We start from the raw sequence: 25,599 nt of genomic DNA, 5'->3' as shown, positions 1-25,599 counted from the left end.
GAGAATCGAGACTGCAGAAGATGAAAGTTCTTAGGGTTCAGAAAGAGTAAAGTGGTGAAACATAAGGAAGAAGAGGAGAGAAAGTTATACAACTATAGTAATGAGACTCTTTGGTTTTCCCTCTAAAATAAAAACATAAATTTTGATTTTTAATTTAACTCATTATTAATGATTTTTCTTTTATTTGATAGAGTAAATTTTTGTGGCCTACAATGGCCTTGGAAATTAGAGTTATGATGGGAGGTACACACATGTTGCTGCCATGATGGCTAGGTAATAGGAGTCATGATGACGATGACGTATGCAAAATTGTTTGAATAATGCTTACTAAAAAACGTCATATTTCTGTCATGTTGCAAATATGATCGAAAATGGCATTTTGAGGGGCCATTTGTTAGCCTGAGATTTTTGACTTAGCCTTTTCTACATGGATGTAAGATATAGGGCGAATACAAATAATAAGTGTAGGTTACTAAGTCATGTCGTCAACACCAAGTTACAAATTCGAAAAATGAAGTTTTCAATAGATGTGATTAGGTAGCTTGAAGATGTTTTCGACAGCAGCAACGGCTTGGAGCGGTTTGAACACGTGGAAACACTTCAGAAAAAATGCTCCTGTAGAAGATACATGTCGAATTTTAGAAATATAACTATTGTTGACAGTTATTAACGTACATAGTATATAAGTAGTTTTCGTTTATGTTAAAAGGGTTCGCGTTTTTATATTATTCTCTTTTGAACTCTCATATTCGATTTACTAAGATCATGACTCCGTGAGAAATGTATGAACTTTTGTTTCTTCTTTAATTTAAATACTTTCTATTGCTTTTTATAATTTACATTTTCTTGTTCTTTTGTTATTTTAAGAACATTTGCTCAAATTCTATAATTAGAAAATCTTACATCATTATCACACTTTTTTCAAAATATTTACCGCAAAGTGTTCTCTTTAAAATTTTCTAACTTGATCCTAAAAAAAAACTAAAATGCATGGTTATTTACAAAAAACAACAGTAAACAAATTTAACTCAGAAAAATTTGAGTCATTTACGGTAACTCAACTTTCATGCCCTTAAAGAGGACTTTGTCTTTAAAATTCCTTTATACGGTGATATATGCGGGTTAGTTGGTCCTTATTGTTGTGTTTTTAGAATGTTATGTCTCCTTTCTCTAGTTTATCTAAAGTGCTTGTGATTTGGACGACTGACTCAATCTAAAACAGATGGCTAAATTATCTCTATGGACCTTTAAGTTATTTAATTGTAATGACTTGGTCCTTTATGTTATTTTTGCTACAATTATGTCCTTTATGTTAACTAACGTCTTCAGCATTGCCCTTCCTCATAGATTCCGTTCAAAAAAGGATGATGTGTCACTAAAGTTGCTGAGGTGTCCACTACTATGTGTTGATTATGTATTTATTTTATTATTAGAATAGTTGAAACGTTTTAATCAATCCTAAAATAGATTATCCCACCCTAATCCCAAATCAGTGAGCATTAAAGGAGGAGGCTACGCAGAAGCAGGGAACATTGAGGGAGAAGGTACTTGGAGATGGCGATGGCGATGAAGGTAACGCAAGGGCAACGCTGAGGTACGTTTCACATTTTCTAAAGTAATTGTGGTATTCATTGTATGTGTGTCTGTTATTGATAGTAGCAATGTTAGGGTTTTATGATCATTAGGTTGTAGGGTCTGTATGAGGCTAATGTTATTAGGTCAAAATGGTTATGGATGCATTTTATGTTGATTTCCATCATGGGGATTTTTTGTTGGTGATAAGTATGAAGAAGGGGAAGTGTCAAACTGGAAGTGTGATGGTGATAAATGGAGTTACTTTGAGATTTTAGGGGTTGTTAATGAGATGAAGTATCTAGGGGTTCTTGAAATTTGGTACGACTTTCCTAGAACATTGAATATGCTAGAAGATGACTTTGGTGCTATAGAAGCATTGAACTAGTCCAATACTAATGGAAAAGTTGATATATACATTCTTTACCCTATTTCCCAACATGATATAGAAGTTACCCTACCAGAACTCCAACATGAAATAGATTCAAATGAACTAACTGAAATCCAACCTGAAGTTGTGTCAACTGAACCAATTGAGGCCCAACCTAAAGTAGTGTTAACTAAATCAAATGAGGCCAAACCTAAAGTAGTGTTAACTGAACCAACTGAGGCCAAAGCTGAACCAACTGAAGCCCAACCTGAAGTGGTGTCAACTGAACCAACTGAGGCCCAACTTGAAGTAGTGTCAACTGAACCAACTGAGGCCCAACCTGAAATAGTTTCAAATGATGCAAATGAACCAACTGAGGCCCAACCTGAAATAGTTTCAAATGAACTAATTGAGGCTCAACCTACATATGTTATTGAGCAACAACATGATAGTGATGACAGCGATTTAAGAGTCATGTTTTATGACTCAGATGATGAGATTTTAACTAATGGATTTGGTAAAGTGTTGATGAACTCCTGCCAGATGAAAAATCTAAAAAAAGAAAGAGGAATAGTGAAAGACCAAAGAAAAAAGGGTGGGAATGGAACTCCAAAAAAGGCATCAGGTAGATCCAAGTCACAAATGGGAAAAAAAGGGAAGACTAAAGAAAAAAGGTGGATGGAGGAAGTTCAACTGCATTTAGTGTTGAAACATCAAGTGAGGAAGATGTTCTTGACTTTGGATTTAGAAAAAGGATTACAATTAGGAAGGTATGTCGTGGTTTGTCAAATTCTGACTATCAAACTGAAGAGCTACAAAGTGAGGATGATATGAGTAATGATTATTTAGATGAGGGTGGGAATGTAAAGCATCCATCATTTTTTATGCCTAAGAAGTTTAATGACTATAATTGGGTATTAGGAAGCTTGTTTTCAACAAAGGAGTAGTTCAAGGAAGCTATTGCAAGTTATGATCTTCACAATGGCAGGACTTAAGATTTCTGAAGAATGACAAGACTAAGGTTAGAGTGGGCTGCAAGGAAGGGTGTGGATGGGTGGATTTGTTTTCTAAGTTGCCAAATGAGGATACTTGGAAATTAAGAACCTTAAATGATAATCACACTTGTAATAAAGAGTATAATGTTATGATGTTTTATACTAACTAGTTAGGGAAGAAATTATACTCAATAATTAGAATTAACCTTAATGTAAAATTGACTGTCATATGTGAAAAAGTACATGAGAAATGGAATGTTAGAATGAATAAGATAAAAGCATACAGGGCAAGAAAGGCAGCACTAGATATTGTTGAATGGTCTTTCAAAGAACAATATCGTAGACTTTATGACTACACACATGAGCTATTGAGGTATAACCCATACAACACCAGCAAGATGAATGTCCAAGCAACTGAATAACATCCTACTGAAATTGAACAACAACCTGAAGAGTATGTTAGTAGGCCATTACTGCTAGGTTTCCATAGAAATTATATGTGCCTTTATGCTTGCAAGAAAAGTTTTCAAGAGTATAGACCAACAATAGGAATAGATGGATGTTTTTTCAAGGGTAATTATGGTGGGAGGATTCTTGCAGCAGTTGGTAGAGACCCCAATGATTAAATGTTGCTCATTGCATTGGTTGTATTTGAAGTTGAGACTAACGATTCTTGGGCATGGTTTTTTTATATACTAGCTCGTGACTTGGGAGGACCAGAAATACGCAAGAACATTACTTTCATTTCAAATCAGCAGTAGGTAACATTCATGTCCTTCACCCTTTTATTTTGTAACAAGTAAGTCCTCTGTGTTTTATAAATGCAATAGATTTAACATTCGTGATTTTAAATTGTAACACAGTTTATTTATTACATGATTAGGGACTGTTAACTGCAATAAAGGAGTTGTTGCCTGGAGTTGACAAGAGATTTTGTGTTAGACATCTGTATAGCAACTTCAGAAAAAGGATTCCAGACAAACAGTTGAAGGAATTGATGTGGAGGGCAGCCAAAGCAACATATCCCCAACCATGGGAAAGGGAAATGAGGGAGATGAGAAAGGTTAATGAGGAGGCATACAAGCATTTGTTGAAGATTGCTCCTAGATACTGGAGTAAGTCACAGCTCAAATATACTACAAAAAGTGATATGTTGGTAAATAATATGTCTCGAACTTTTAATAGTGTTATAATTGGACCAAGACAAAAGCCAATTGTAATAATGTTGGAGGAGATCAGAGGGTACCTCATGGACAGATGGGCAACTAATAGAGCTAAGATTGAAGATTATAATGAATCTGTACTTCCAAGAATTAAGAAGGTGCTTGAAAGAAGGCAAGAAATCTCAAGATTCTTTATAGCAAGGTATTTCAAAATTATTTTACAATACATTAAAGTAATTCAGTAACACTATACTCATGCAATTCTTATGCTTTTTAGGTTATCAGGCAACATGATTTATGAAGTGAGGCATATACAAGTGTGACTAGGGAGAAATTCACAGTTGATCTCAAGAAGTTTGAGTGCTCTTGCAGGAGTTGGATGCTTACTAAGATTCCATGCTACCATGCAATTTCTTGCATCCAAAGTAGATCTAAAGACCTAGATGAGTACATTCCTTCATGGTATAGGAAGGAGAATTACCAGGCATGCTATTAACCATTGATATATCCAACAAATGGGGAAAATTGTGGGAATTGACACCATATTCTGACATTCTTCCACCCTTATCCAGAAGGGCACCTGGGAGCATGGTTGTCAAACTCCCTGAAAGACTCGTAAACTCGTACGAGTTTACGAGTCTAGGAAGCAAAAACGAGTAGACTCGCACATAGAATCATTTTTTATAGACTCGAATAGACTCGAGTAGACTCGCGAGTTTATTGTGAGTTTACGAGTTTATCAGTTTTACAAAATTTTGTTTTTTTTAAACCAAAAAAAGGCCCAAACTCCCAAAAATATTTATAAAAAAAAAAACCTTTTTTCTTGTATGAGAATTAGAAAGTCTCTCTCCTAGTCTCTTGTTTTAGCAAAATTTCTTCCTCCCTTCATGGACAGAGTGGTCGCATTTTTTCTTTCTCTTGATTTATTCTCATTCGTTACTATAAATCAATCCTTTATTGGGTAAGTATTTTCTTGTATGTTTCACTCGGATGCTTTCTTGTGTAAAGTGATACATCATTATTCAATGAGGTCCACTAATCTGAATACCCATGTATCAGTTTGCACGTCACAAATGATTTAGATGATATATGGCAAAAAATGTTTTAGTCTGTTTTTAAAAAATGCATAACTCACATGAAAACTTGCAATAATTTTTACTAATTAATTAATTATTAATGATAATTATAAGAAACCTGCGTATAAGTCTTGTAAGGAAATCTAAGGTGAATGGACAACCTTGATGATAGAGACATAAAAAGACCTCAATTCAGAATCTATTTGGACATTAGGCTAGAATAATTTGAGTAGAACTATAATTTTAAATTGTGGTCGAGGGGGTGGTTGCGGTTACACATATTATGATTCCACTAGAGCTTCAAAGAACCACAGAATAACGATGAAGGTGATGGTGATGATTTCGCCAGAGCTTTGGATGCTTGAAGCTATTAGCATGTCTGTTTTATGATTTCTTTCTTGCTTTATGTAGTAGCCACCGACCAATTAAGAAGTAATTAGTATTTTAAGTCTTTAATTACATACTTTACTATTTTGTTTGTTTTATTATCGAGTTTTTTGTTAAGGAATTTGTTATGCAGTATGAGATTTAAAATTTAATGTTAATTGGTGTTCTAATGTATATATTTGTGTCATATAGGAGGCATTTACAAGTTTGAAAATATATGTGTGTCATATATGTGTCACATGCAGGTTTTTAAAAGTCATTTTTAATTTTCCATAAACTCGTACGAGTTTACGAGTCGAGTCTACAGACCCTCTGCGAGTCTGACTAGACTCGCGAGTTTGACAACCTTGTCTGGGAGGCCAAAAAGAAGAAGAAACAAAGATGTTGATGAAAAGAGGAAGGATACAACAACATTTTCCAGAAAGGGATTGCCAAACAAAGGCTCAGCATGTGGTCTTTCTGGACATAACAAATCATCATGTCCTTCTGTACCAAGACAGTCCAAAACTGCCACCAATGTCCAATCTCAAAGTCTCACAATTGTCCAATCCCAGACTCCCCTAGTTGTCCAATCCCAAACTCCCACAACTGCATTCCCAATTATTCAATCCCAAACTCCCATAATCGTCCAATCTCAACCAAGTCAGCGAGTTCAAACTAGACAATCCCAAAATGCTAACGTCCAAAGCCAACCAACCCAGAGAGTTCAAATAAGGAAATCAGCAGTGACCCAAAATCAAGGAGTACAGACACGACATTCAATCAGAGTTTCTCAGCTACTTGCCATGAGGAGGGCTAGACAAGGACCTACAGCAGCATTTCAGCCACCAACAAGTTAGAGACCAAAGATGCCTTATAAGAGAAATTCCAAATAGGATGTTATTTATGTAGTTTGTTTTTTGGATCCTTTCTAATGGAATGTTTAGAATCTTTTCTAATGTGTTTTTGGGATCTTTTCTAATGTATTTTGGGATATGTGATAACAATGTTTTGGTTTATGTTATAACAATTCTTTGAATGCTATAGCGTTTTATTAGATTGTGCAAAAGTTCTGTTATGACTCTGTAATTTACTGATTTGTGCACAAAATCTGTCATGTTTATGTTGTTTTTTGGTTCAAAGTAAAGTTACAAAACATATTAGTTATGTTTTAAATTGTAACAAACAGATCCTTCAGGCTTTTAAATTGTAACAAACATGTTCTAATTATATTTAAATTGTAACAAACATGTCCTTCAGTATTTATTAGTTGTACATCGTAGTAACTTACAGTATCAAAACTGGAATAAAAATGCAACACAAATTAAGCGGATCTGATTAATCTCCAATTGTCATCAAATATTACATCAACGTGCCAAAAGTTATGTGTTACAACAATAACATCAACATTAACTAAGATCACCACTTTTTAAACAACATACAAATCAACACTACAACAATCACTAAACAAATTATGACATAAGAAAACATCTTCAATATGTTCTTCATCATATCCTTATTGTAGTTGTCATCCTTTATAAGCATCTTGATTTGTACATTCTTTTTGTTACATTTGGAACACTTTGAAAATGCAATGTGTTGTATCTCTGGTTTGCCTTCATCACTGTGTTGGTTTTCGTACCAGAGAAAAAGGTTGCAATCAGGATTATCATCTTCACTCTGTTAACAAAATCATTTATAGTAAACCCAGCTCAGAAACAGAAAAATGAAATAGCATAGCCAACCTATTCACAACATACGTACCTTAAAGTATTTCCATCCCCAAAATAGTTTCCCCAAGTTTCCTCCTTTCTTCTTAACTGATCTTATCGCTTCTTTGGATCCACACAAACATATTGGTTCGATTCCAGATTGGATACACTCTAAATTAACGAGTTTGAGTTTTCAGCTCTTCGATTTGTTATGCTGCTACAAAATTGTGCCATTGATGGAGAGCTTGAAAGTTAGGGTTCACAATTGGGGACGACTATTTAACCTTTCATTTTCCTTCAGTAATAAAAGAAATATATAGTCAACATAGTTAACTGACACCTCAATAACGTTAGTGACACATCATTCTTTTTGAAACCGAATTTTTAAGAAAAGACAACTCTAAAGACGGTATATAACATAAATGACCTGATTGTAGCGTAAATAACATAAGAGATCAAGTCGTTACAGTTAAATAACTTAAAGGACCCTTTAAATAATTTAGCCAAAACAATTTATATTAATTTAATATTTTTTTAAGTATAAATTATTCAGTCTTTTATACACATTTAATATTGATTTTTATTTCGTTTTGTATTATATGAATCAATTAGACTTAAGAAGTCTTCGGTTAAATTAATATTATACTCCAACCTTAATTTGAATTGTACTACCGACCCTTCAACACTAGAGGTGTGGTGTGATTTTCAACATCGATGATGTTGAAAGGTTTTGACATCTTCAACCCAACCTCCTTGAACTTAACAACCATTACGTCTACAAAGTGACAAAATCTACGGGGTTCTCGTCATCCATTCTAGATATTCCAATAATGTCCATACACATATTGAAGCGCATGAGTCCATTTGTATTTTGAAGCTTTATTGATTTATCATTTTATTTTTTTTCTAATTAAACTACTGACACCCTTGAAATCATATTTAAAAATCCAAGTGAATAATTTACGTAGTTTCTTTCTAGTCCTCTCTGCAAGCTCCAAATAGAGACGAAAAAAGACGGTACCTTTCGGTGTTATGTTTTTCAAAAATCGAAGTAATACACAATACTTAACTAAAAATATAAAATCATAGGAGCATCTCCAATGGTGCAACCCATTTTTGGGTTCTTTATAGGTCCCACTAGCCACATCATCTTAAAATAATTTTTATAATTTTTATTTCAGATGTGCTATGTGTACACTCAAAGTTTACACACAGTAGTTACACCGAGAAGCATTTCACATCATTTTTACTATGGCACAAAATTTAAGGCAAAAAAAAATATTAAAATAATGAAAATGGTTGTAACTTTCAGTGTCAATCTAGCTTTTCCCTTTTTATTTTAATTGTATAATTCTAAAAAGTTATTATTGGGCCCACAACTTTACCTCATAAACTAATTTAATTGGGTACCACAATTTTTTCATAGTTGCATTAATGTGGCATGTCTAGGTGGAAAACTTATTAGAAGGAACTACCATTGAAGATAGAGGGCAGAAAAAATTGAGGTTATAGTTCTCCGCGTCCTACGGTAGTTAAATTATTAGTGGAGACATGTTTTAAAGATACTTTCAACTGTCCTTGCACTCCGAACCTGACACTAGATCACACCTCCATCATCAACAATAATTTGAATCACGTGTTAAAGAAGTACAGTATCGCAAAATGCTACTTTACCAATAAAAATAAAGATAAAGTACAATATTTTCACAAAAACCTAAAATGAGCACAACAGTGTTTAGTTGTCAAAATCCAAAGGGATGGATAGAGTGATTGTTGATAAAAACTATCTTAATTCAATCTTTGTTAAAATAATTTCTATTTGAAGTTAAATTACGTCTAGATTAGCTAATCGTCTTCAAAAAAAAATACAGATGAAAGTTAAATTGCTTCAAAAGGATGAAATTAAACCTAACAACAGGTAACATTTCAATATCAAATTAACATCCTCACATGCAAAACGAAAATACTAGATAGAAAAACATAGATCAGATCAAAGAAAGATATATGAATAAATCCTAGTTTATTGAAGGTAGCTCATCATTTTTATGTTTAGCATAACAAGACTCAACTCACTCAACTACTAACTTCATACGGATAGTAACAGTAACAGAAAATTAAAAGGAAAGGGGGTTCAATACGATCCACAGAATAGCACCACCACCACAAACCCTAACACAACAAAAATAAAACGACACCGAATAACAAAACACTACTAGAATTTCAGATCAAATTAAAATTCAGAGCCACCAGATAAAAAACGCCACAACGGTCAACATCTACAGTTGTCCAGAATCGGCGATCACAACAGGCTTCGAGGTCTTGCCGGAGCCAGATCCAACCTTCTCGATATCCTTCACAACGTTCATTCCCTCAACAACCTGACCGAAAACGACGTGCTTCCCGTCGAGCCACTCAGTCTTGGCAGTGCAGATGAAGAACTGAGATCCGTTGGTTCCGGGACCGGCGTTCGCCATGGACAAGATTCCTGGACCGGTGTGCTTCTTGATGAAGTTCTCGTCAGCGAACTTGGAACCGTAGATCGATTCTCCTCCGGTGCCGTTTCCGGCGGTGAAGTCACCTCCCTGACACATGAAGTTGGGGATCACACGGTGGAAGGAGGATCCCTTGAAGTGGAGTGGCTTGCCGCTGCGACCGACTCCTTTCTCGCCGGTGCAGAGAGCACGGAAATTCTCGGCGGTTCTGGGAGTCACATCGGCGTAAAGCTCGAAGATGATGCGTCCAGCGGGTTGGCCGCCGACGGTCATGTCGAAGAAGACCTTAGGGTTTGCCATGGTTTAGGGTTTGAGAAGAGATTGAATCACAGTAATGGGAAAAAGGTTTAGGGTTTGGGAGAATGGGAACGACGAGCGTGGGTATTTATAACAGCGCGTGCTTCTGAATATCTTCAGCGGTGACCGTTGGATGGAGACACGTGGCGGGTTTTGATATAAGTGGAGTAACTATGGTTGGGTTAGGAATTGACTAGGGTTAGTAACGCGGATCCGAGGACACGGATATGCTTTTTTCTCTTGGGTTGGGATTGGGTGTGGACTTGTTTTGGGCACAAACAAACGACGCCGCTTCGTGCTTAGAACTTAGAAGGTTGAGAGTAATTATTTTACGCGTTTTGTAGTTTTAGATTTAATTGCTCTAGTTTGGATAATTTTAAAATTATTTATCCACTAGAACCATTCATATCAAAGTCACTTTTCAAAAAATAAACAAATTAAAATGATAAATTTATTAATTAAAATATTATAAATAATTATTTAATTTTTTTAGTGAATTCAATGTCTTGAAGTATCGAAGATGCCATTAAATATAAAATATAAATATTTTTTGCTCTAAAAATTAATAGATTATTTCATGAAGTTGTAGGACAAATTTTTTTTTCTAATAAGCAAAAGTAGATTAAACTAAAAAGAGAAGTGTAAACATTGGGGACATGAACTAAAACTCATGTAAGAGAAAATACAAAATCCATAAGGGTGATATATAGTAATCATTAAAAGATAGAGTAAACAAAAATCTAAGGGTGTATTTGGATTGGTGGTGAACAGAATTGAGTTTTATAGAATTGATTTTAACATAATTGAGTTTAGTATAATTGATTTATGTTTGAATATATTTATATAAAAAAAAGTTGAACAATAAATATTAGTATAAAAATAACCCAGAATCAATTCTGAAAGTAGAAGTTACAAATTTTAGCTTCAAGTATAATCAATTTTGGAGACAGAATCAATTCTACTTTTGATAAAACAAACATCTCAAAATCACCCAGAATCAATTCTACACCTCTAGAATTGATTCTGGGTCTTCCAAAAGCCAATATAAACATGCTATAAGACAAACAATTTTGCATCACTTGTACAATCTATCAAACTCACGTAGGAGAACGGAATCGAATTGTAAACAAATATGAAGTGTATATTGCTTGGCCCAAGACTCTCATCTTAGAATATGGATAATGAAATCAACCACAAACACGGTAACAAAATCATATACCAACAAGTCATTGTAATGACAACAGCAAAATTAAGGTCATTTCTAATCAACTAGTCATTTTCAATCACGAAGGATTAAGGTAGAACAAATCATCCCAAAATCTCTGGGTGGATGCAAAATCGAGCAAACTTGAACTTGTAGAACGCAACAGATCAAAGAAAAAACATGTAACATACTCATAGATTCAAATTAATCCATAATGCAAAAACCACCTTGATCAATAAATATGATTACAGATCTGCAACTCCAAAAAAATATCAAGGGTTAAAAACAAACATACGTGTTTGTGGTCAAAGAATGACCCAAACTAATTAAAGAAGAATTACCATCCACCGGTTATGACTGCCCGCTATTTACAAAATGTCAACCGTCCACCACGAATTGAAAAATGTCTGACCACCCTTAAAGGGTGGTGAAGTCGTTAGGAGTGTGTAGAAGACTAACTTAAAGAGCTTTATAGGGCAAAATAATATAATTTGAAAGTAAAGTATTAAAGACTTTGTAATTTCAATTTTGATAAACACGATAACTTACTCTAAGACTATACAACTAAACTTGATCATGTGTGAGCCTCTAGGCATATTCAATACTAAAAACCATAACTTAAGTATAAGCACATTCATAATTACGCACACACTTGGTCTCACTAATATAAATTTATATGTATTGGTCAATACCGCAATGTACATGGCCATCTTAAAAAAGGGTCATTAACTACTTTCGTATTATGATGTCTAAAATAGAGGTCACAACCGGAGTGGGAGTGGGTACTCTTTTATCTATAAAGAGGGAATTCAAGATAAACCCTATCATCAATTGTTATCTTAAATATTCAACGTCTCGAGTTTTGATCATAGAATGTCTCTAATGAGATTAACATATCATATACATAAGTATTACAAGATTTTGTTCATCGTTTACTACTAACAAGATCCATCACCCATATAGTATGAACATTTGGTGCCCCCACTTAAAGAAAGTAAGGTTTGGGTTGCAATTCGAGCCACCATGAACGAATTACAGGATCAAAACAAGGCCTTGTAGACATAGTTTAATGCTTTTGATTATCAACATCCTTTTTCTTTCTTTTCGGAAACGGCATGCACAATCCTTCACGCGAAATTTGGAAGAAAAGGCAGCCTTTGGGGGAATGTTTCCTAGTCACACGAACTTTTAATTTAACCTAACTAAGAGGAAGGGGAAAAAGATCTCAATCTACCCTAGGTGCTTAGGTGTGGGGATTTCACCTAATAGAGTTTTTTGGGGTCCGGAAGGCTGGTTATACTAAGGGAAGGTATTAGCACCCTAAATATCCGTAGTACTCTACGGGAACCTTTCTACTATCTATGCTTTGATTTGGTTTGTATGTTGCTTGATTATTGGGAAAGTTTCTCCTTTGTATTCGGAGAGGAAATGAACTGAAGAATGATGTATGAACTGAATATTTTTGGTGTTTTTGTTTGCTCGCAAAGATTCCTTGTGAATCTTTTGCCTACATATCCCTAATGGAAGTCATAGCTTTTGTAGTTCGAGAAACTAATTATGGAAATGGATTGAATTTGAAGGCGCCTTGTTTAAAGCTCAAGGTTGAAGCTTGGTGACCTCTATTTACAGAAAAGAGACAAGTAGTCATCTTTACAAAGAGATATTTCTACTGTTCCACCACAAACATTTTGAAGTGACAGAAAAGGAGGTTCATTTCATAAGAGAAGGGACCTTACTTGGATGAAGCAAGTATGTTAGTCACAGACTCTTGAATGAAAGAATAATTCTCAACCAGTTTAGAGAGAGATGACAGACTAGACGTGAAGTCAACAGAGCAGTGCATCTTGTGTCAATCTAAATGGGAAAATGTTTTGAAAGTGAATGAAAATGTTTGTATGTTTGAATATGGAAAAATAGGAGAAATGTCTCTTTATAGAGATAAATCATGTTTATCTTTTGTATGAAAGATCTGAACTTTGACTGGCTTGCACAAGGCCCAAGCTTGAGGCTTAACTGACAATTTGAGGCTGACTCTGTTGAACTTTGATTCCATTGTGGGATTGATGGTTTTGAGGATGCTCTTATTAAGTAGACACTAATGATGAAAGCTCAGAATTGAAGCTGATTTTACTGAGGGTTACGTTGTTGAGTTTTTGACGGAATGGTTTTTGAAGGTGTTATGTACTAAGCCCATAATTGAGGCTGACTCACAAGGGAATTGATTTCTTTCTTGCATGAAAGGTCATAGTGGAGATTAACTCTAAGGGGGGTTATATGAACAAGTTTGATTGAGGCCTTAGGTTAAGGTTGGCTCTCTGGGGGTTGTAGGAGACCAGCTTACTCCTGTTTTGAATGGATTCTCTTAGGGGATAAGATGCTTCTTATGTGCAGCCTAAGGCTGAAACTGACTCAACTGGGGAGTATATGAAAGATTGTGTGATGATTTGTGTCTTGCACAAAGCCCAAGATTGAGGCAGACTCTGCGAGGAGAGAGTTTTTGAAATACCGTGTTATGTATGACAATTGTTTTGGTGTCTTGTACAAAGTCCAAGATTGAGTCTAATCCTACGAGGGGATTTTGATGTTTTTCCTGGTTGGGGAGATCCAATGGTCTGGATTCTTTGATGGTTTGAAAGATGAGGTTTCTTTGTGTGTCTTGTACAAAGCCCAAGATGGAGGCTAACTGCTAAGGAAACAAAGTTTTGGAGACTATGGGTGACTCTATTTTGTGCCTTGTACAAAGCCCAAGGTTGTGGCTGACTGCTGGCAGGGGAAAGACCCAAAGGGTTTTGAATATTTTGACTCAGGAAAGGATGTTTATTTGCCTTGTACAAAGCCCAAGGTTGTGGCTGACTTACTGGGAAAAACTCCGGAGGTTTGAATCTTTTGACTCTTGCTGAGGGACGGCCCCAGGGGTTTAAATCCTTTGATTATGAAAAGGGATTTTCTGCCTTATACAAAGCCCAAGAATGTGGCTGACTATAGCTAGTGGGACACTATTTTCTGCCTTGTACAAAGCCCAAGGTTGTGGCCGAACTTCATTGGGGAAGAAATTAGCGTTTTACACAGCTGAGGAAGAATTCCAAGGGTTGACACACCTGGATGAATAAACTCAAAGGTTTGAATCCTCCAGACTCTGTTTGGGGAAACAAGAGATGGGTGACAGAGACTGTCCATGTCTCTCATTCCTAAGGGATTAATGAACTAGGGATGACTGAAGATGTTTGAGAGTTAAGACTTTCCATGTATTTTTCTCTATAGAGGAGAGTCTCAATGATTTAGATTGAATGAACACTTCAATGATTGTGATTGTGAATTTTAAGAATTTGGCTTCTCACAAGGGTAAAGGTGACTAAAGACCTATCATATGCTTTTAGGAAGCCTGAAGGGTCCTTGTATACAAGCTGAAGAGAAAGCTGAAGGGATTCTTATAAGAAGCTTGTGGGTCCTTGCATTGTAAGCCCAAGAGAAGGCTAATCGAGGGTCCTTATTATAGCACAAGAGAAAGCTATGTTGGAATGACTAATTTGGCTATAAGCAAATGGGTAAGAGGTTTCACCGAGAATAATTCCTCTTGGGTGGATATGCCATATTGTTGATCTAAGGTTTTTTTTCAAGATGTTTCACCGGGAATAATTCATCTTGAGGGGAGAATCTATGTTATTCTATTAGGAAAGAGTCTTCACCGGGATGTCGTCCTCAATCCTATGTCATAGTCCTATAATATATATACATGTTTATCTGTCTTAAGGTTTTTCTCAGACGAATATTTAAACAGTATATATTTACGTGTTATATTTGACAGGTATTGAAAGCAATAAATTTGAAAGCTATAAACACTTACATAGGTGAAGAGGAGGCTCAGAGATTGATGTATGTACAAAGCCTCATTTGAACAGTTGAATGTTTTATTGAAAAAGCAGTTGAACGCTTTATTTGAAAGATAGATGAATGTCTTATTGAAAATAGTTGAATGTTTGAATTGAGAATGAAGTTGAAGATTTGAATTGAAAAACAGTTTAAAAGTTTGAAAACAGAAGAATTGAAGTCTGGGAGTTTATACCTCATAAGAGGGGCCCAAAGGTCTAAGAGCAGTTTCATCGGGAATAATACCCCTGTTAGTACCAGAGTTTTGTTTTGAAAAGCAGATAAAAATAGAAGAAGAGAAGGCTTAAGATTTATACCTCAAAAGAGGGGCCTAAATGGTCTAGGAGTAGTTTCACCGGGAATAATGCCTCCTAGTACCAGAGATTTAAAACAAATGAGAGAGTTTTGTACAAAAGACAAGGTTTTGAAAACAGACAAGTATGTACAAAAACAAAAAGGGTTCATATGAGCACTTTACTATTTATGAAAAATAGTTGAAAGGAATTGATGTTTGAAATTGAATAGAACTGAAATTGAATTGAAATTAAATTGAATTAAAATTGAATTGATAATGAACTGAAATGAAAAAAGGGGGTTGGGACTTAGACTCAAGGAGAGGCCCATGAATTGTTTTGAAATGATTGAACTTTGATTGAAGGATATAGGGTTTTGTTGATTGAAAATCCTAATTGCCTGTTTAATCGGTAATTGAAGAAAACAGTTTTTTTGAATGATAAAACCAACAAATTAAGGTAAGATACAATATTTACACTTAATTAGGACCTAAATAATTAGGGTTTGTTCATAAAATATTTACAAAGATTAGGTTTTGAAAATCAAAAGGAAAACATATTTTAAAGTATTAAAAATACTTAAAAATACATCATTTTAAACCTAATAAAATATGTCAAATAAATAATATTTTTGTGATTTTTTTATATTCATAAAATAGGTAGGATAAATGAGAAGTGTGTGAAAAATCAAGTGAAAATAATTAATTTTGATAGGTGAAATTATTAAGTGAAGTTGGTAGAAAAAATGATGAAAAATAATGGTAAAAACAACCACACGCGTTTTGTAATATTTTGAATCTTCCCACGAATTCAAAAACCGCACGCATCACCATCTTCATCTTCAACCTCAAGCTCGTGGAATTTGAATTTCCAGCTTCCTCAGTTCTCAACCAAATTGGATGATTCAAACATGAAAGTTATTCTAAATTTCCTCACAATTCCAAATATGTAACTACCATAGATTTATATTAACTACAACTATTGAATTTCAAAGAAAACATGAAGAACCCTAAAAACTTGAAAATAAAATTAAATGATGATGTTGATTAATAAATGAACGATGATAGAGGGCTTTTGATCCTCTAGTAATATAGAACAATCTGGTATCGAGCTTTGATGAAATATGTACAAGAATAGAGGAGTTGAAGTTTGAAAACCTACCTTTGAAACTGAAGGTCGATGGCTATGGTGGAGAGCTCCCAACAATGACTTGATGATTGCAAAAGCTTCCTTGTACCTTAGGGATGCTAAAGGGACCTTTATTTCACCTTGATTCACTCTGAACTGCTCAGCTCGATTCCACTTGCTCAAGCTCCAAATGAAAATGTAGGATGATGATTCTGCACTTACAAATGTGTTGCAGGCACTTGGATAGCTTCCGTACAATTGGATTGACACCCTCTGAATCCTTCAACTCGACTTCACTTGCATAAGCTCCAAGTTGAAAGTCACCATGGTGCTCCAGCTGCTACGGAGCTCCAAAGAGTACTTGGATCACTTCCACTCAACCTCCTTGAGATGTTAGAACACTCACTTTCAATGGTTAAGTTCTGGTTCGAAGAATTGCCTTCTTCACTCCATGAACTTTTGAAAAATGAGCAAAAGAGAGAAATTTTGAAGAAAGCAAGTATTGAAGTTTCTTTGGTGTGATTTGAACTGAAAATGAGGGATCTGAGTACTTGAAGGAGTGAGGTGAGCTTTATGAAATCACTTGGAGAGTAGCTTAGCCATGAAGAAATGTGAAATATCTTGAAAATGCAATGATGGATTTTTGATTCCTCTTGATCAAGTCCCTAGCCATTGATTCCATCTGATTTTATGGATCAATTCTAATGTGTATGAGCATCAAATTTTGTTTTAGGAAGATTCCTTGATGATTCACCAATTTGCCATAAATTCCATTTTGTAATCATTACATAATCACATGGTTTTGAAATTTTGTGATTGGCCAAACAATAATGTGATGATGCATTTGATTCTTCTCAATATCTTCTGATATATTTGAAGCTTAGATGTACCAATTAGTGAACGCATTTGGACAAAAATGACTAAAAACAAAGTTGGTCATGCCTTGAAATCCATCATTGAATGCCTTACTTTGATCATGCATAACTTCTTGCTCAAATTGAATTAAGATCATACTTTTTGAAAATCTTGGAGGATGTATTTCAATCCACTTGTTTTGTGTTTCCTCAAAATCATTAGGGATCTTGGTGAAAATTGCCCATAAAGTTTTAAGAAAATTAGGGTTTTTCAACACTTAAGGATTTTCAGGAACTTTGAGAGCCCCTATCTCTCAAATGGTTCATTTTCTGAAGAAACTTTATATGAGTCAAAGTTGTTTATTGGATCAAAATCTACAACTTTCATGGTGGAAGTTTTCTTCAATTTGTACTTGAAATTTGGAGTTATTTCCCTTTGAAGTTCGGACAAAAAACCCTAGAAACACAAATTTCTACATGTTGAAATTTCCAACTTTGACTTTTGTTGAGTTTTTGATTCTTGATTGATTTTCTTGATTTTTCGTAGTCAAATGACTTCAATAATCATATGTTGATGATTTTGATCTTCAAAAGTCCATGGTTGTCCAAAATTCCAAAAAGTCAAAGGTGATCCTGTATAGTTGACTTTTCCTAATGAATTGTGCTTTTTGAGATTTCAAATGAATCAAGATCTCCTCTTTAAATGAATGATATGAGTGGATCATATTGAATTATTAGAGGACCTTGAGCTATGATTTGGGCCATGGGGTCTTGTCCTGGTCAAAAGTCAATTGTTCGAGTGAATTAGGTTAAAAACCCTAATTGTGGACCAGATGAAAATTGATGATTGTGGATCTTGAATTGAAGTACATCTCTCATTGGATATTGATATAGGAATAATTTGAAGATGCTTGGGCCTTTTGGATCATGCCTTGAAGCTTTGCGAGTATTCTTTGGTGACCTTGATGGGTCTGAGGCCTGATGCCTTGAATATTGAAGATCATATATGGATGGATGAAACATCTTTAGCCCTATGATTGTGTTGGGGATAATTTCAATCATTGATTGATCCTTTGTCTGAACTTCCTGACTTTGAAAACCCTGATATGAGTACTTGGTGAACAAGTGGCTGCTCTAGGTATCTACTTTGAGTTGATGGAGTAGTTGAAATGTGAAATCTCAGGGGGGGGTCAAAAATTAGGGTATGACACATAGTTTATGGTTATTCAACAGGAAGGAGTCGTAAAGAGGGATCATGTCAAAGAGTTATAAGATCCTCAACATATAGGTCAAGAATTTAGGGAGGCATGTATATTAGAGAATTAAAATCCCCATTACTATAACTCATTTGATAGAAACAATAACCTAAACTCATATATATATATATGTGTGTGTGTGTGTGAGGGCATTTCATAATAGGTTAAAGGTCAAACACTTCAACAAATATCTATCATTAAAATTAACTCCAACATGGAAGAAATCATGAAGCGTGTTGAATACTACATTAAGTGAGAATAAAGCAATGTAAAAGATATTAGCATAAATGAAAAATAAAATACACTTGAATGAAAGGAAAAATTACCGATCAAGGCGTTGAGACATTTAATAGAGATGAAAAATAAAATCAATGACTTTGTGATAAAAGATACTACAATTTCCAAACAACTCGATTGAATTCCAAGAGGAGTCAATTTCTGAAAAAAGATGATGGACATGAGACTAATGGACAATTATTCGAATCCAAAAGGCTTAGATGGGACCTAGAGCAAGTCAATGATGAAAGACTGATATAATGAAGACACATGAAGAAGTGGGTATAAGAATCTCGTTTAGAGACTAGTTGGATAAGAAACATGACGTCCTTTCCAAGATCCTCCATAATAGAAGACAGAGAGAAACATAATAAAAAAAGATAAACATAAACCACACGCACTTTTAACACATTTCCATTTTTCATCTTGAGGTGGCGAGTCGAGCTTAACTAGGTAACTATATATGAGGTAGTTAAGGTGGCGAGTTAAGCGTACCAAGTTTCATTTTCATTGGGGATTCATTTATGATTGAGAAGGTTTTGTTTCTTTTGACCCCATCTTCAAGATCTTAAAATCACTACCTCTCATGTCTTTTGATTTTATATATCAGTATGTCATTATTACACCTTTTATCACAGCATCTCGTGAGACAATTTATATCGTTGTTACTTCCCATCAATCATGTTTCTATCTTTATTGGTCTTGAGATAATTTTAAAAAAATTAAAAAAATAATGGCCTAAATGCACTTTTGATCCTCCTATTTTGATATTTTTTAACTTTTAGTCCCCCCGTTTTAAAATCAAGCTTTTTGGTCCCTCAATTTCACATTCGTTGGGATTGTTGACCCCCCACCAGTTTTGTATATATGGCATTCTCATTAATGGCGTGGCACTACTACAGTGAAGTCAAGTCGGATTTTTTTTCATTTTTAATTAAAATTGATTATTTATTATTTTTTTAATTATTAGAAAACATTTTATACTCTATTTTAAATATGTAAAATAGAAACAATTCTCTAACCCCCATTTCTGGAAAAAAAGGAAGAACCCTAATTCCCCTAATATTCAATCATCTTTATTTTTCAAACAGAATCTCTCAAGAACCATTGTTGCTTATTCAAATCCAAGCTCAATCACATCTACATACTCGCAGCTCAAACGTATCTGCCACCATTTGAGAATTTTTCTTCATATCCTTCTTTTATTCTCTAGTAACAAAGATGAGTCTCAATCAACTATAATGGATGATTAATACTTCTTATTTTCTTAATCAACTTATTAGCCAATAATCCCACAGTTACCTCGACTTTCTTATTGCAGAAATTTTCACTGTTCTTAATAAAAACGACAACCTCGTTGTCGTTGTTTTTGAAATCTTCAACCTTTGAGTTGTCTTTGAGAATAAAATTATATGTTGTGAGCCAGTGTGTGAAACACGACAGCAGCTTTTGTGGCCTTTAACATTCTGACATGTTATGTGCATAAAACCACTAAACCTTCTTATAAGTTAAGTTTTGGGAATAACTTCGCAGTGAATTACTCGGTGTTTAGGACCTTATGGTTGAAACCAGTGGCGAAGCCATGAATTTTATGTAGCCTGGGCAAAAAATTTAACTGATCATTACATGTGACAATATATAAATAGTCATAAAGTGTGCTACATAATAGAGATGAAACATAAGCTGCGAATAGTATGCTAAATAAAATTAAGAGGTAAATGCCCTCTCCGGGACTTCTTTGCGGTGAATGTTCGAATAATATCAACATCTTTAAGTAACTTGAATATCTCTCGTCCGGTGTTACATATCATCAAGTCATTGAACCACACATCGTTGATCTTGTTGCGCAAATTAGACTTGATAATCTTCATTGCTGAAAAAGCTCTTTGAATGGATGTTGTCAACACCGACAATATCAAAGCCAACTCAATAAGCTTGTAGACCAATGGAAATACCAATTGTTTCTCAGTTTGAACCATCTTCATAGCCAAAATTTGAACATCTTTATAAGAAGTAAAGGAAGCATGCCTTTTCACTTGATGTACATAAGTCTCAAGTTGCTCCCTTATTGTTCCACGATCATCATCAAAAAAGTCTGCATGATAAATATTAGTAAGACGAGCAAGCTTATCAACATCAAACTTGGAAAAAGAATTCTTAGGGTCAAGACATGAGAAGCGATCCAACTCAATGTTACTTCCTTCACAAAACCGGTGATCCACCTCCACACATATTTTGTCAATAGAAACATAAAAAATCTCTACACGGTAATGGTGAGGATTAGTGACAGTCCTCCCTTCTCTTCTTGGACGTCCCCGAACCGGTATTTGTTCATCCATATTTGGCACCGGAATCCTCTGGGCAAAAAAAAATTCTTGGACATCAATAAATAAATCATCCCGACCACTCTCCCTCAATGTAGCCAACCGAGCTTTAACAACATCAACTAATTCCATAGCAAGCACAATATTAAGATCTTTTGTTTGCAAGATTTTTGAAAGTTCATTTATGATACCAAATAACTTTAACATAAACTTCAAAATGAAAGCAAATTTAAAGCTCTCCATTTTTTCTATCTAAATCGCCGCTTGAGATGGTCCACGTCCATCTTCATCAACAACATTAAGCACCTATAACACGGAGGACCACATCTGATCCAAACGAATCAAGGTAGTATAATGTGAACCCCATCTAGTATCTCTGGGTCTAGCGAGACTAGATGATTGGTGCAAGCCTTTTCCTTGAGATATCTCACCACTCTCAAGTCTATTCAAAATATCTTAGTGTTGTGCCTACTTCAAAGCATCCTTTCTGTTACAAGATGCACTTGTTGTGGTTACAATCAAGGAGATGTACTCAAAGAAATCATGAATATATGAGCAACTACTAGCAACAAACACAACCATCAATTGCAAACGGTGAGCATAACAATGGACATAGAAAAGCATAAGGGTTTTCATCTAGAATCTTTCTTTGTAAACCATTAAACTCACCTCTAATATTTGAAGCCCCCGTCATATCCTTGCCCTAGTATACTTGAAATAGATAACGTGTGACGATCGAGAATACCATAAAGAGCATCCTTTAGTGGCTCAGATGTAGTATATTTGACATGATGTAGAGCAATAATTTGTTCCACAACTTTCCCTTTGTCGTTCAAGAACCTAGAAATATAAATAAAAATTCAAATGTGTTCATCTATGTTTGAATGAAATTTACAAGTTTAAGTTAATAATTGTAGTAGTTTTAATAACAAACTCATTGTACTAACCTCAACATCACCACCATTTGTTCTTTAATAGATATATCACGTGACTCATCAACAAGCACAGAGAATTGTCTATCACCAATCTCTTCCATAATCACCTTGGTAACATCATGTGCACAACAAGTAGCAAGCTCCTTTTGAATGTCATCGGAAGTCATTGTGCAATTTTTTGGACCATGATCAAAAGCATCTCTTACTTTTTCATCATTAGATTTTACCCAATCCACCATCTCTCTAAAATTTCCCTTGTTTAGAGAAGTAGAGCTTTCATCATAGCCACAGAAATAAATGCCTTGTGCTATGAGATATCTAGTACAATCTAAAGAATAAGTCAAACGGATCTTATACAAATCTTTTGATTCCCTAGTTGCTCTAGCACATATACTTGTCACACTTTATCTTTGATTATTATAATCATCATAGTGCTTCATACATGAGTTTTGCTTACTATCATGGCTACCAATATGATCTTTAAAGCCTTTAGATGCATGCTTCCAATCTTTAAATTTGTCTTTGTTGAAGACTTCATAACCAAAGTGTTCGGCCCTCCCGGGCGGCTTAAAGAGAAAGCAATAGAAACAATAAGTTATATCCTTCGACTCGCTGTATTCAATCCATGTATAATTCCTATACCATGCTTTACAAAATGCTCTTGAAGACTTCCCAAATTGAGTACGAGGAAATCTTGCTAAATCTGGTTGCGTTGGACCCTTCAATATATATGACCTCTTCACTTGGTCTTGAATATCCGGAGCATTCCCATGAATTTGTTCCTACATCCTGGATCACGCACAATATCGTTTGGATTAAACTCGCTGGCCACATTAAAGGGGTGTTTCTTTTACTTCGGCTTCTGGTTGCTTAACATTCACTTTCTCAATACTTGTTCTAGGAACCAAAAACCTCCTCATCTCTGAAATTTAATGATTCAATGAAATGCATTTTTAGATAAACAATTTGTAACACACAAATTGACGAGATCGAAATATTAAATAAAATAAATAAATCGTAACAACAAAATTAAAAGAGAATTTTACTATTACGAATGACCTAATAAATTAACCAAAATCTTTGATACTATGTTAGAAAGAAGAAAAAAAAGATGAGTAGAGTTTCTGTTAAAATAAAAACTACAACATAAGTACTAGATTCTAAAAAAAAATTATTTTACTATGATATAACAAATATATAATAAGATAATAATTTGAAATAGCCTCATGAGTTCAATGAATAGACAACTTGAAAATAATAATAATTTAAACCTATATGTCAAATGCAGTACTGTACAATACATAATTATCTATCATGAACTATGTAAAATTGAACAACATATATAACCTATATTGCAATTGCAATTTGCGATACTGTAACTATCTAAAGTATATGAATGAATGAACATATATATAATATATAATAGTATTGTTATAATAAGAAGAAAAATTAAGAGAAGTACATTACCTGCTCTGCTAGCTTGAATTGAAAGTGACGTAGAGGGGAGAGAGGAAATATGAACAGTCAAACTTAGAGATAAAGAGAGGAGCAACCGATCTATAGTAGGTTTATAGTACTGATTAGTTTTTTTTTTTAAATTTCCGTTCTAAGTCATAAATAATTAATTGGGTTGGGTCTGTCTAGACCATTGGGTATTCATCTGTTTTAATTTTTACACCTTTATTTTTACTAATTTTGTCCCTGGTTTTGTATAAAAATTGGCTATTAAATTGGGTGAAATACAAAGAAAGTAAGGGTTGAGCCCGTGCGCGTGCCCGGGCTCGCTGGGCTATAGAACTGCCCCTGGTTAGAACCATGCTTCTAGCATTGATGACAATGCGGAAGGAAGGATTGTTGAAGTGGCAAATATCAAGGTGTTGGGCTTTGAACTAAACATCATAACTAAATTGAACCTGGACCTCTTCCCAAAGTTTGTATGAGTTAACTACAAGAGGGTAATAATGACTTTGGGATGGGTGGATCGAATTGTGCAAGACTCTCCATAGGAGGAACCATGCTGGTGAAGGAAGTGAAATTATTCAAGAAAAAGTGTTTTGAGGCCACGTTTTGAGTATTAATGGTGATGGAAGAGAAATAGAATTAGGATTCTTTCTTTTTCCATAATGAGAGATTACGGAATACCGTAAAATTATATTAAAATGGAATTTAAAGTTTTAATAATTTACAAAATAAAAAATGATAATTTTAATGAAAAATGAAATACAATCTGACTTGGCTCCACTGTAGTAAACGCAGTGCCACGTTATTAACAAGGAGGCCACATGTGCAAAGCTGGATAGGGGGCAACAAAATCCCAAAAGATGTGAAGTTGATGGACTAAAAAGTTATGTTTTAAGATGAGGGGACTAAAAGTTGAAAAAACATCAAAATAGGGGGACCAAAAAGGCATTTAAGCCTAAAATAATTGAACTAAAAGTTGAACAAGATGAAGATGGAAAGAGAGAGAAAATTGTAACTAACTTTTACTCAATTGAAAAGCCAGATATAAGAATGATTCAATACTCTTGCACTACTAACAATTACCAAGCAAAATGTAATATATACTAAACCCATATTAGGTCAAACTAACTAAAGTCTAACTCAAGGCCCAAAACAAACTAATAGCAAATACACTTTGAATGTGCAATTACACTTCAACAGTATATGCATGAAGGATAGACTTGAGGAGTCATTAACCTCCAATAAGGCATTGGAATTTTGCTTAAATCTAGAATTTCAATTATGTTTTGAAGTTACAAGTTGTCAATGATGATGAATTTTGTGTACCTATTTGTGTGATAATTATGTTTTTTGTTTTTGATATGTTTCCACTATTGATTAGGGTTTTGAAGATTTTGGGGCAAACTTGGATTTGAGGGATTGATAGATTTTATGTGTTAATTTGATGATTTGATATGATATTGATGATGTATAAGATGTTAATTGATGGTTTTAGGATGTAATAATAGTAGGTTAATGATCTATAATGATAGATTTTTGAAATAAGTTATTTCGACATGTTAGGGAGTGTTTGGGTGAAGTTTGTAAAATAAGTGATTTTATTGTACATGTTGAAAACCTTGAAAAGTGATGATTTTGTTGATGCCAATATGTGATATATTATGAATTTTCAATTTTAATCATTGGTTAATTATAGTATGTCGATTTCTGATATCAGGGTTTTTTACAGAATCGAAATCAGAGGTCTGGAAGACCTCCAACGGTGAAAAATATGTTTATGGAATTTTTTTGAGCTTGTAACCGGTTAACCACTGAGTGTAACTGGTTACCACTATTTTGGGTGGAAAATTGCTAAATTGAAAATGACGTAACTTGAGCTTCGTAACTCTGTTTGACGCGTTCAAAGCGTTGGAAGGCTAATGCGTGGTACCATCTCATAATGACGCCTTAAGAAGCTG

The 25,599-nt window shown here is 34.5% G+C and overlaps 3 protein-coding genes across 3 annotated transcripts; all 3 read right to left on the bottom strand.

Annotated features, from left to right (window-relative positions):
- Window positions 1-9,257: 9,257 nt before the first annotated feature.
- LOC131638572 (peptidyl-prolyl cis-trans isomerase 1-like) lies at window positions 9,258-10,115 on the bottom strand. The gene has a single exon (XM_058909136.1). The coding sequence runs from the start codon at window positions 10,044-10,046 to the stop codon at window positions 9,531-9,533; it is 516 nt and encodes a 171-aa protein (XP_058765119.1). The 5' UTR covers window positions 10,047-10,115; the 3' UTR covers window positions 9,258-9,530.
- Window positions 10,116-20,567: 10,452 nt separating this feature from the next.
- On the bottom strand, window positions 20,568-21,488 carry LOC131638557 (uncharacterized). The gene is made up of 2 exons (XM_058909120.1): window positions 20,877-21,488; window positions 20,568-20,579 (listed from the first exon to the last, which is right to left on the bottom strand). The coding sequence occupies exons 1-2, from the start codon at window positions 21,486-21,488 to the stop codon at window positions 20,568-20,570; spliced, it is 624 nt and encodes a 207-aa protein (XP_058765103.1).
- A 428-nt stretch (window positions 21,489-21,916) lies between these two features.
- Window positions 21,917-23,100, bottom strand: LOC131638551 (uncharacterized). Its single transcript, XM_058909113.1, has 4 exons — window positions 23,035-23,100; window positions 22,623-22,962; window positions 22,193-22,508; window positions 21,917-22,085 (listed from the first exon to the last, which is right to left on the bottom strand). Exons 1-4 carry the CDS (start codon window positions 23,098-23,100, stop codon window positions 21,917-21,919), a joined length of 891 nt encoding a protein of 296 aa, XP_058765096.1.
- Between the last annotated feature and the right edge of the window lie 2,499 nt (window positions 23,101-25,599).

This window comes from Vicia villosa, unplaced genomic scaffold (genome assembly GCF_029867415.1).
Source record: "Vicia villosa cultivar HV-30 ecotype Madison, WI unplaced genomic scaffold, Vvil1.0 ctg.002327F_1_1, whole genome shotgun sequence".
Lineage (NCBI taxonomy): Eukaryota > Viridiplantae > Streptophyta > Magnoliopsida > Fabales > Fabaceae > Vicia > Vicia villosa.
Note: the sequence above shows the minus strand (reverse complement) of the source record. Positions and strands in the feature narration are given on the sequence as shown.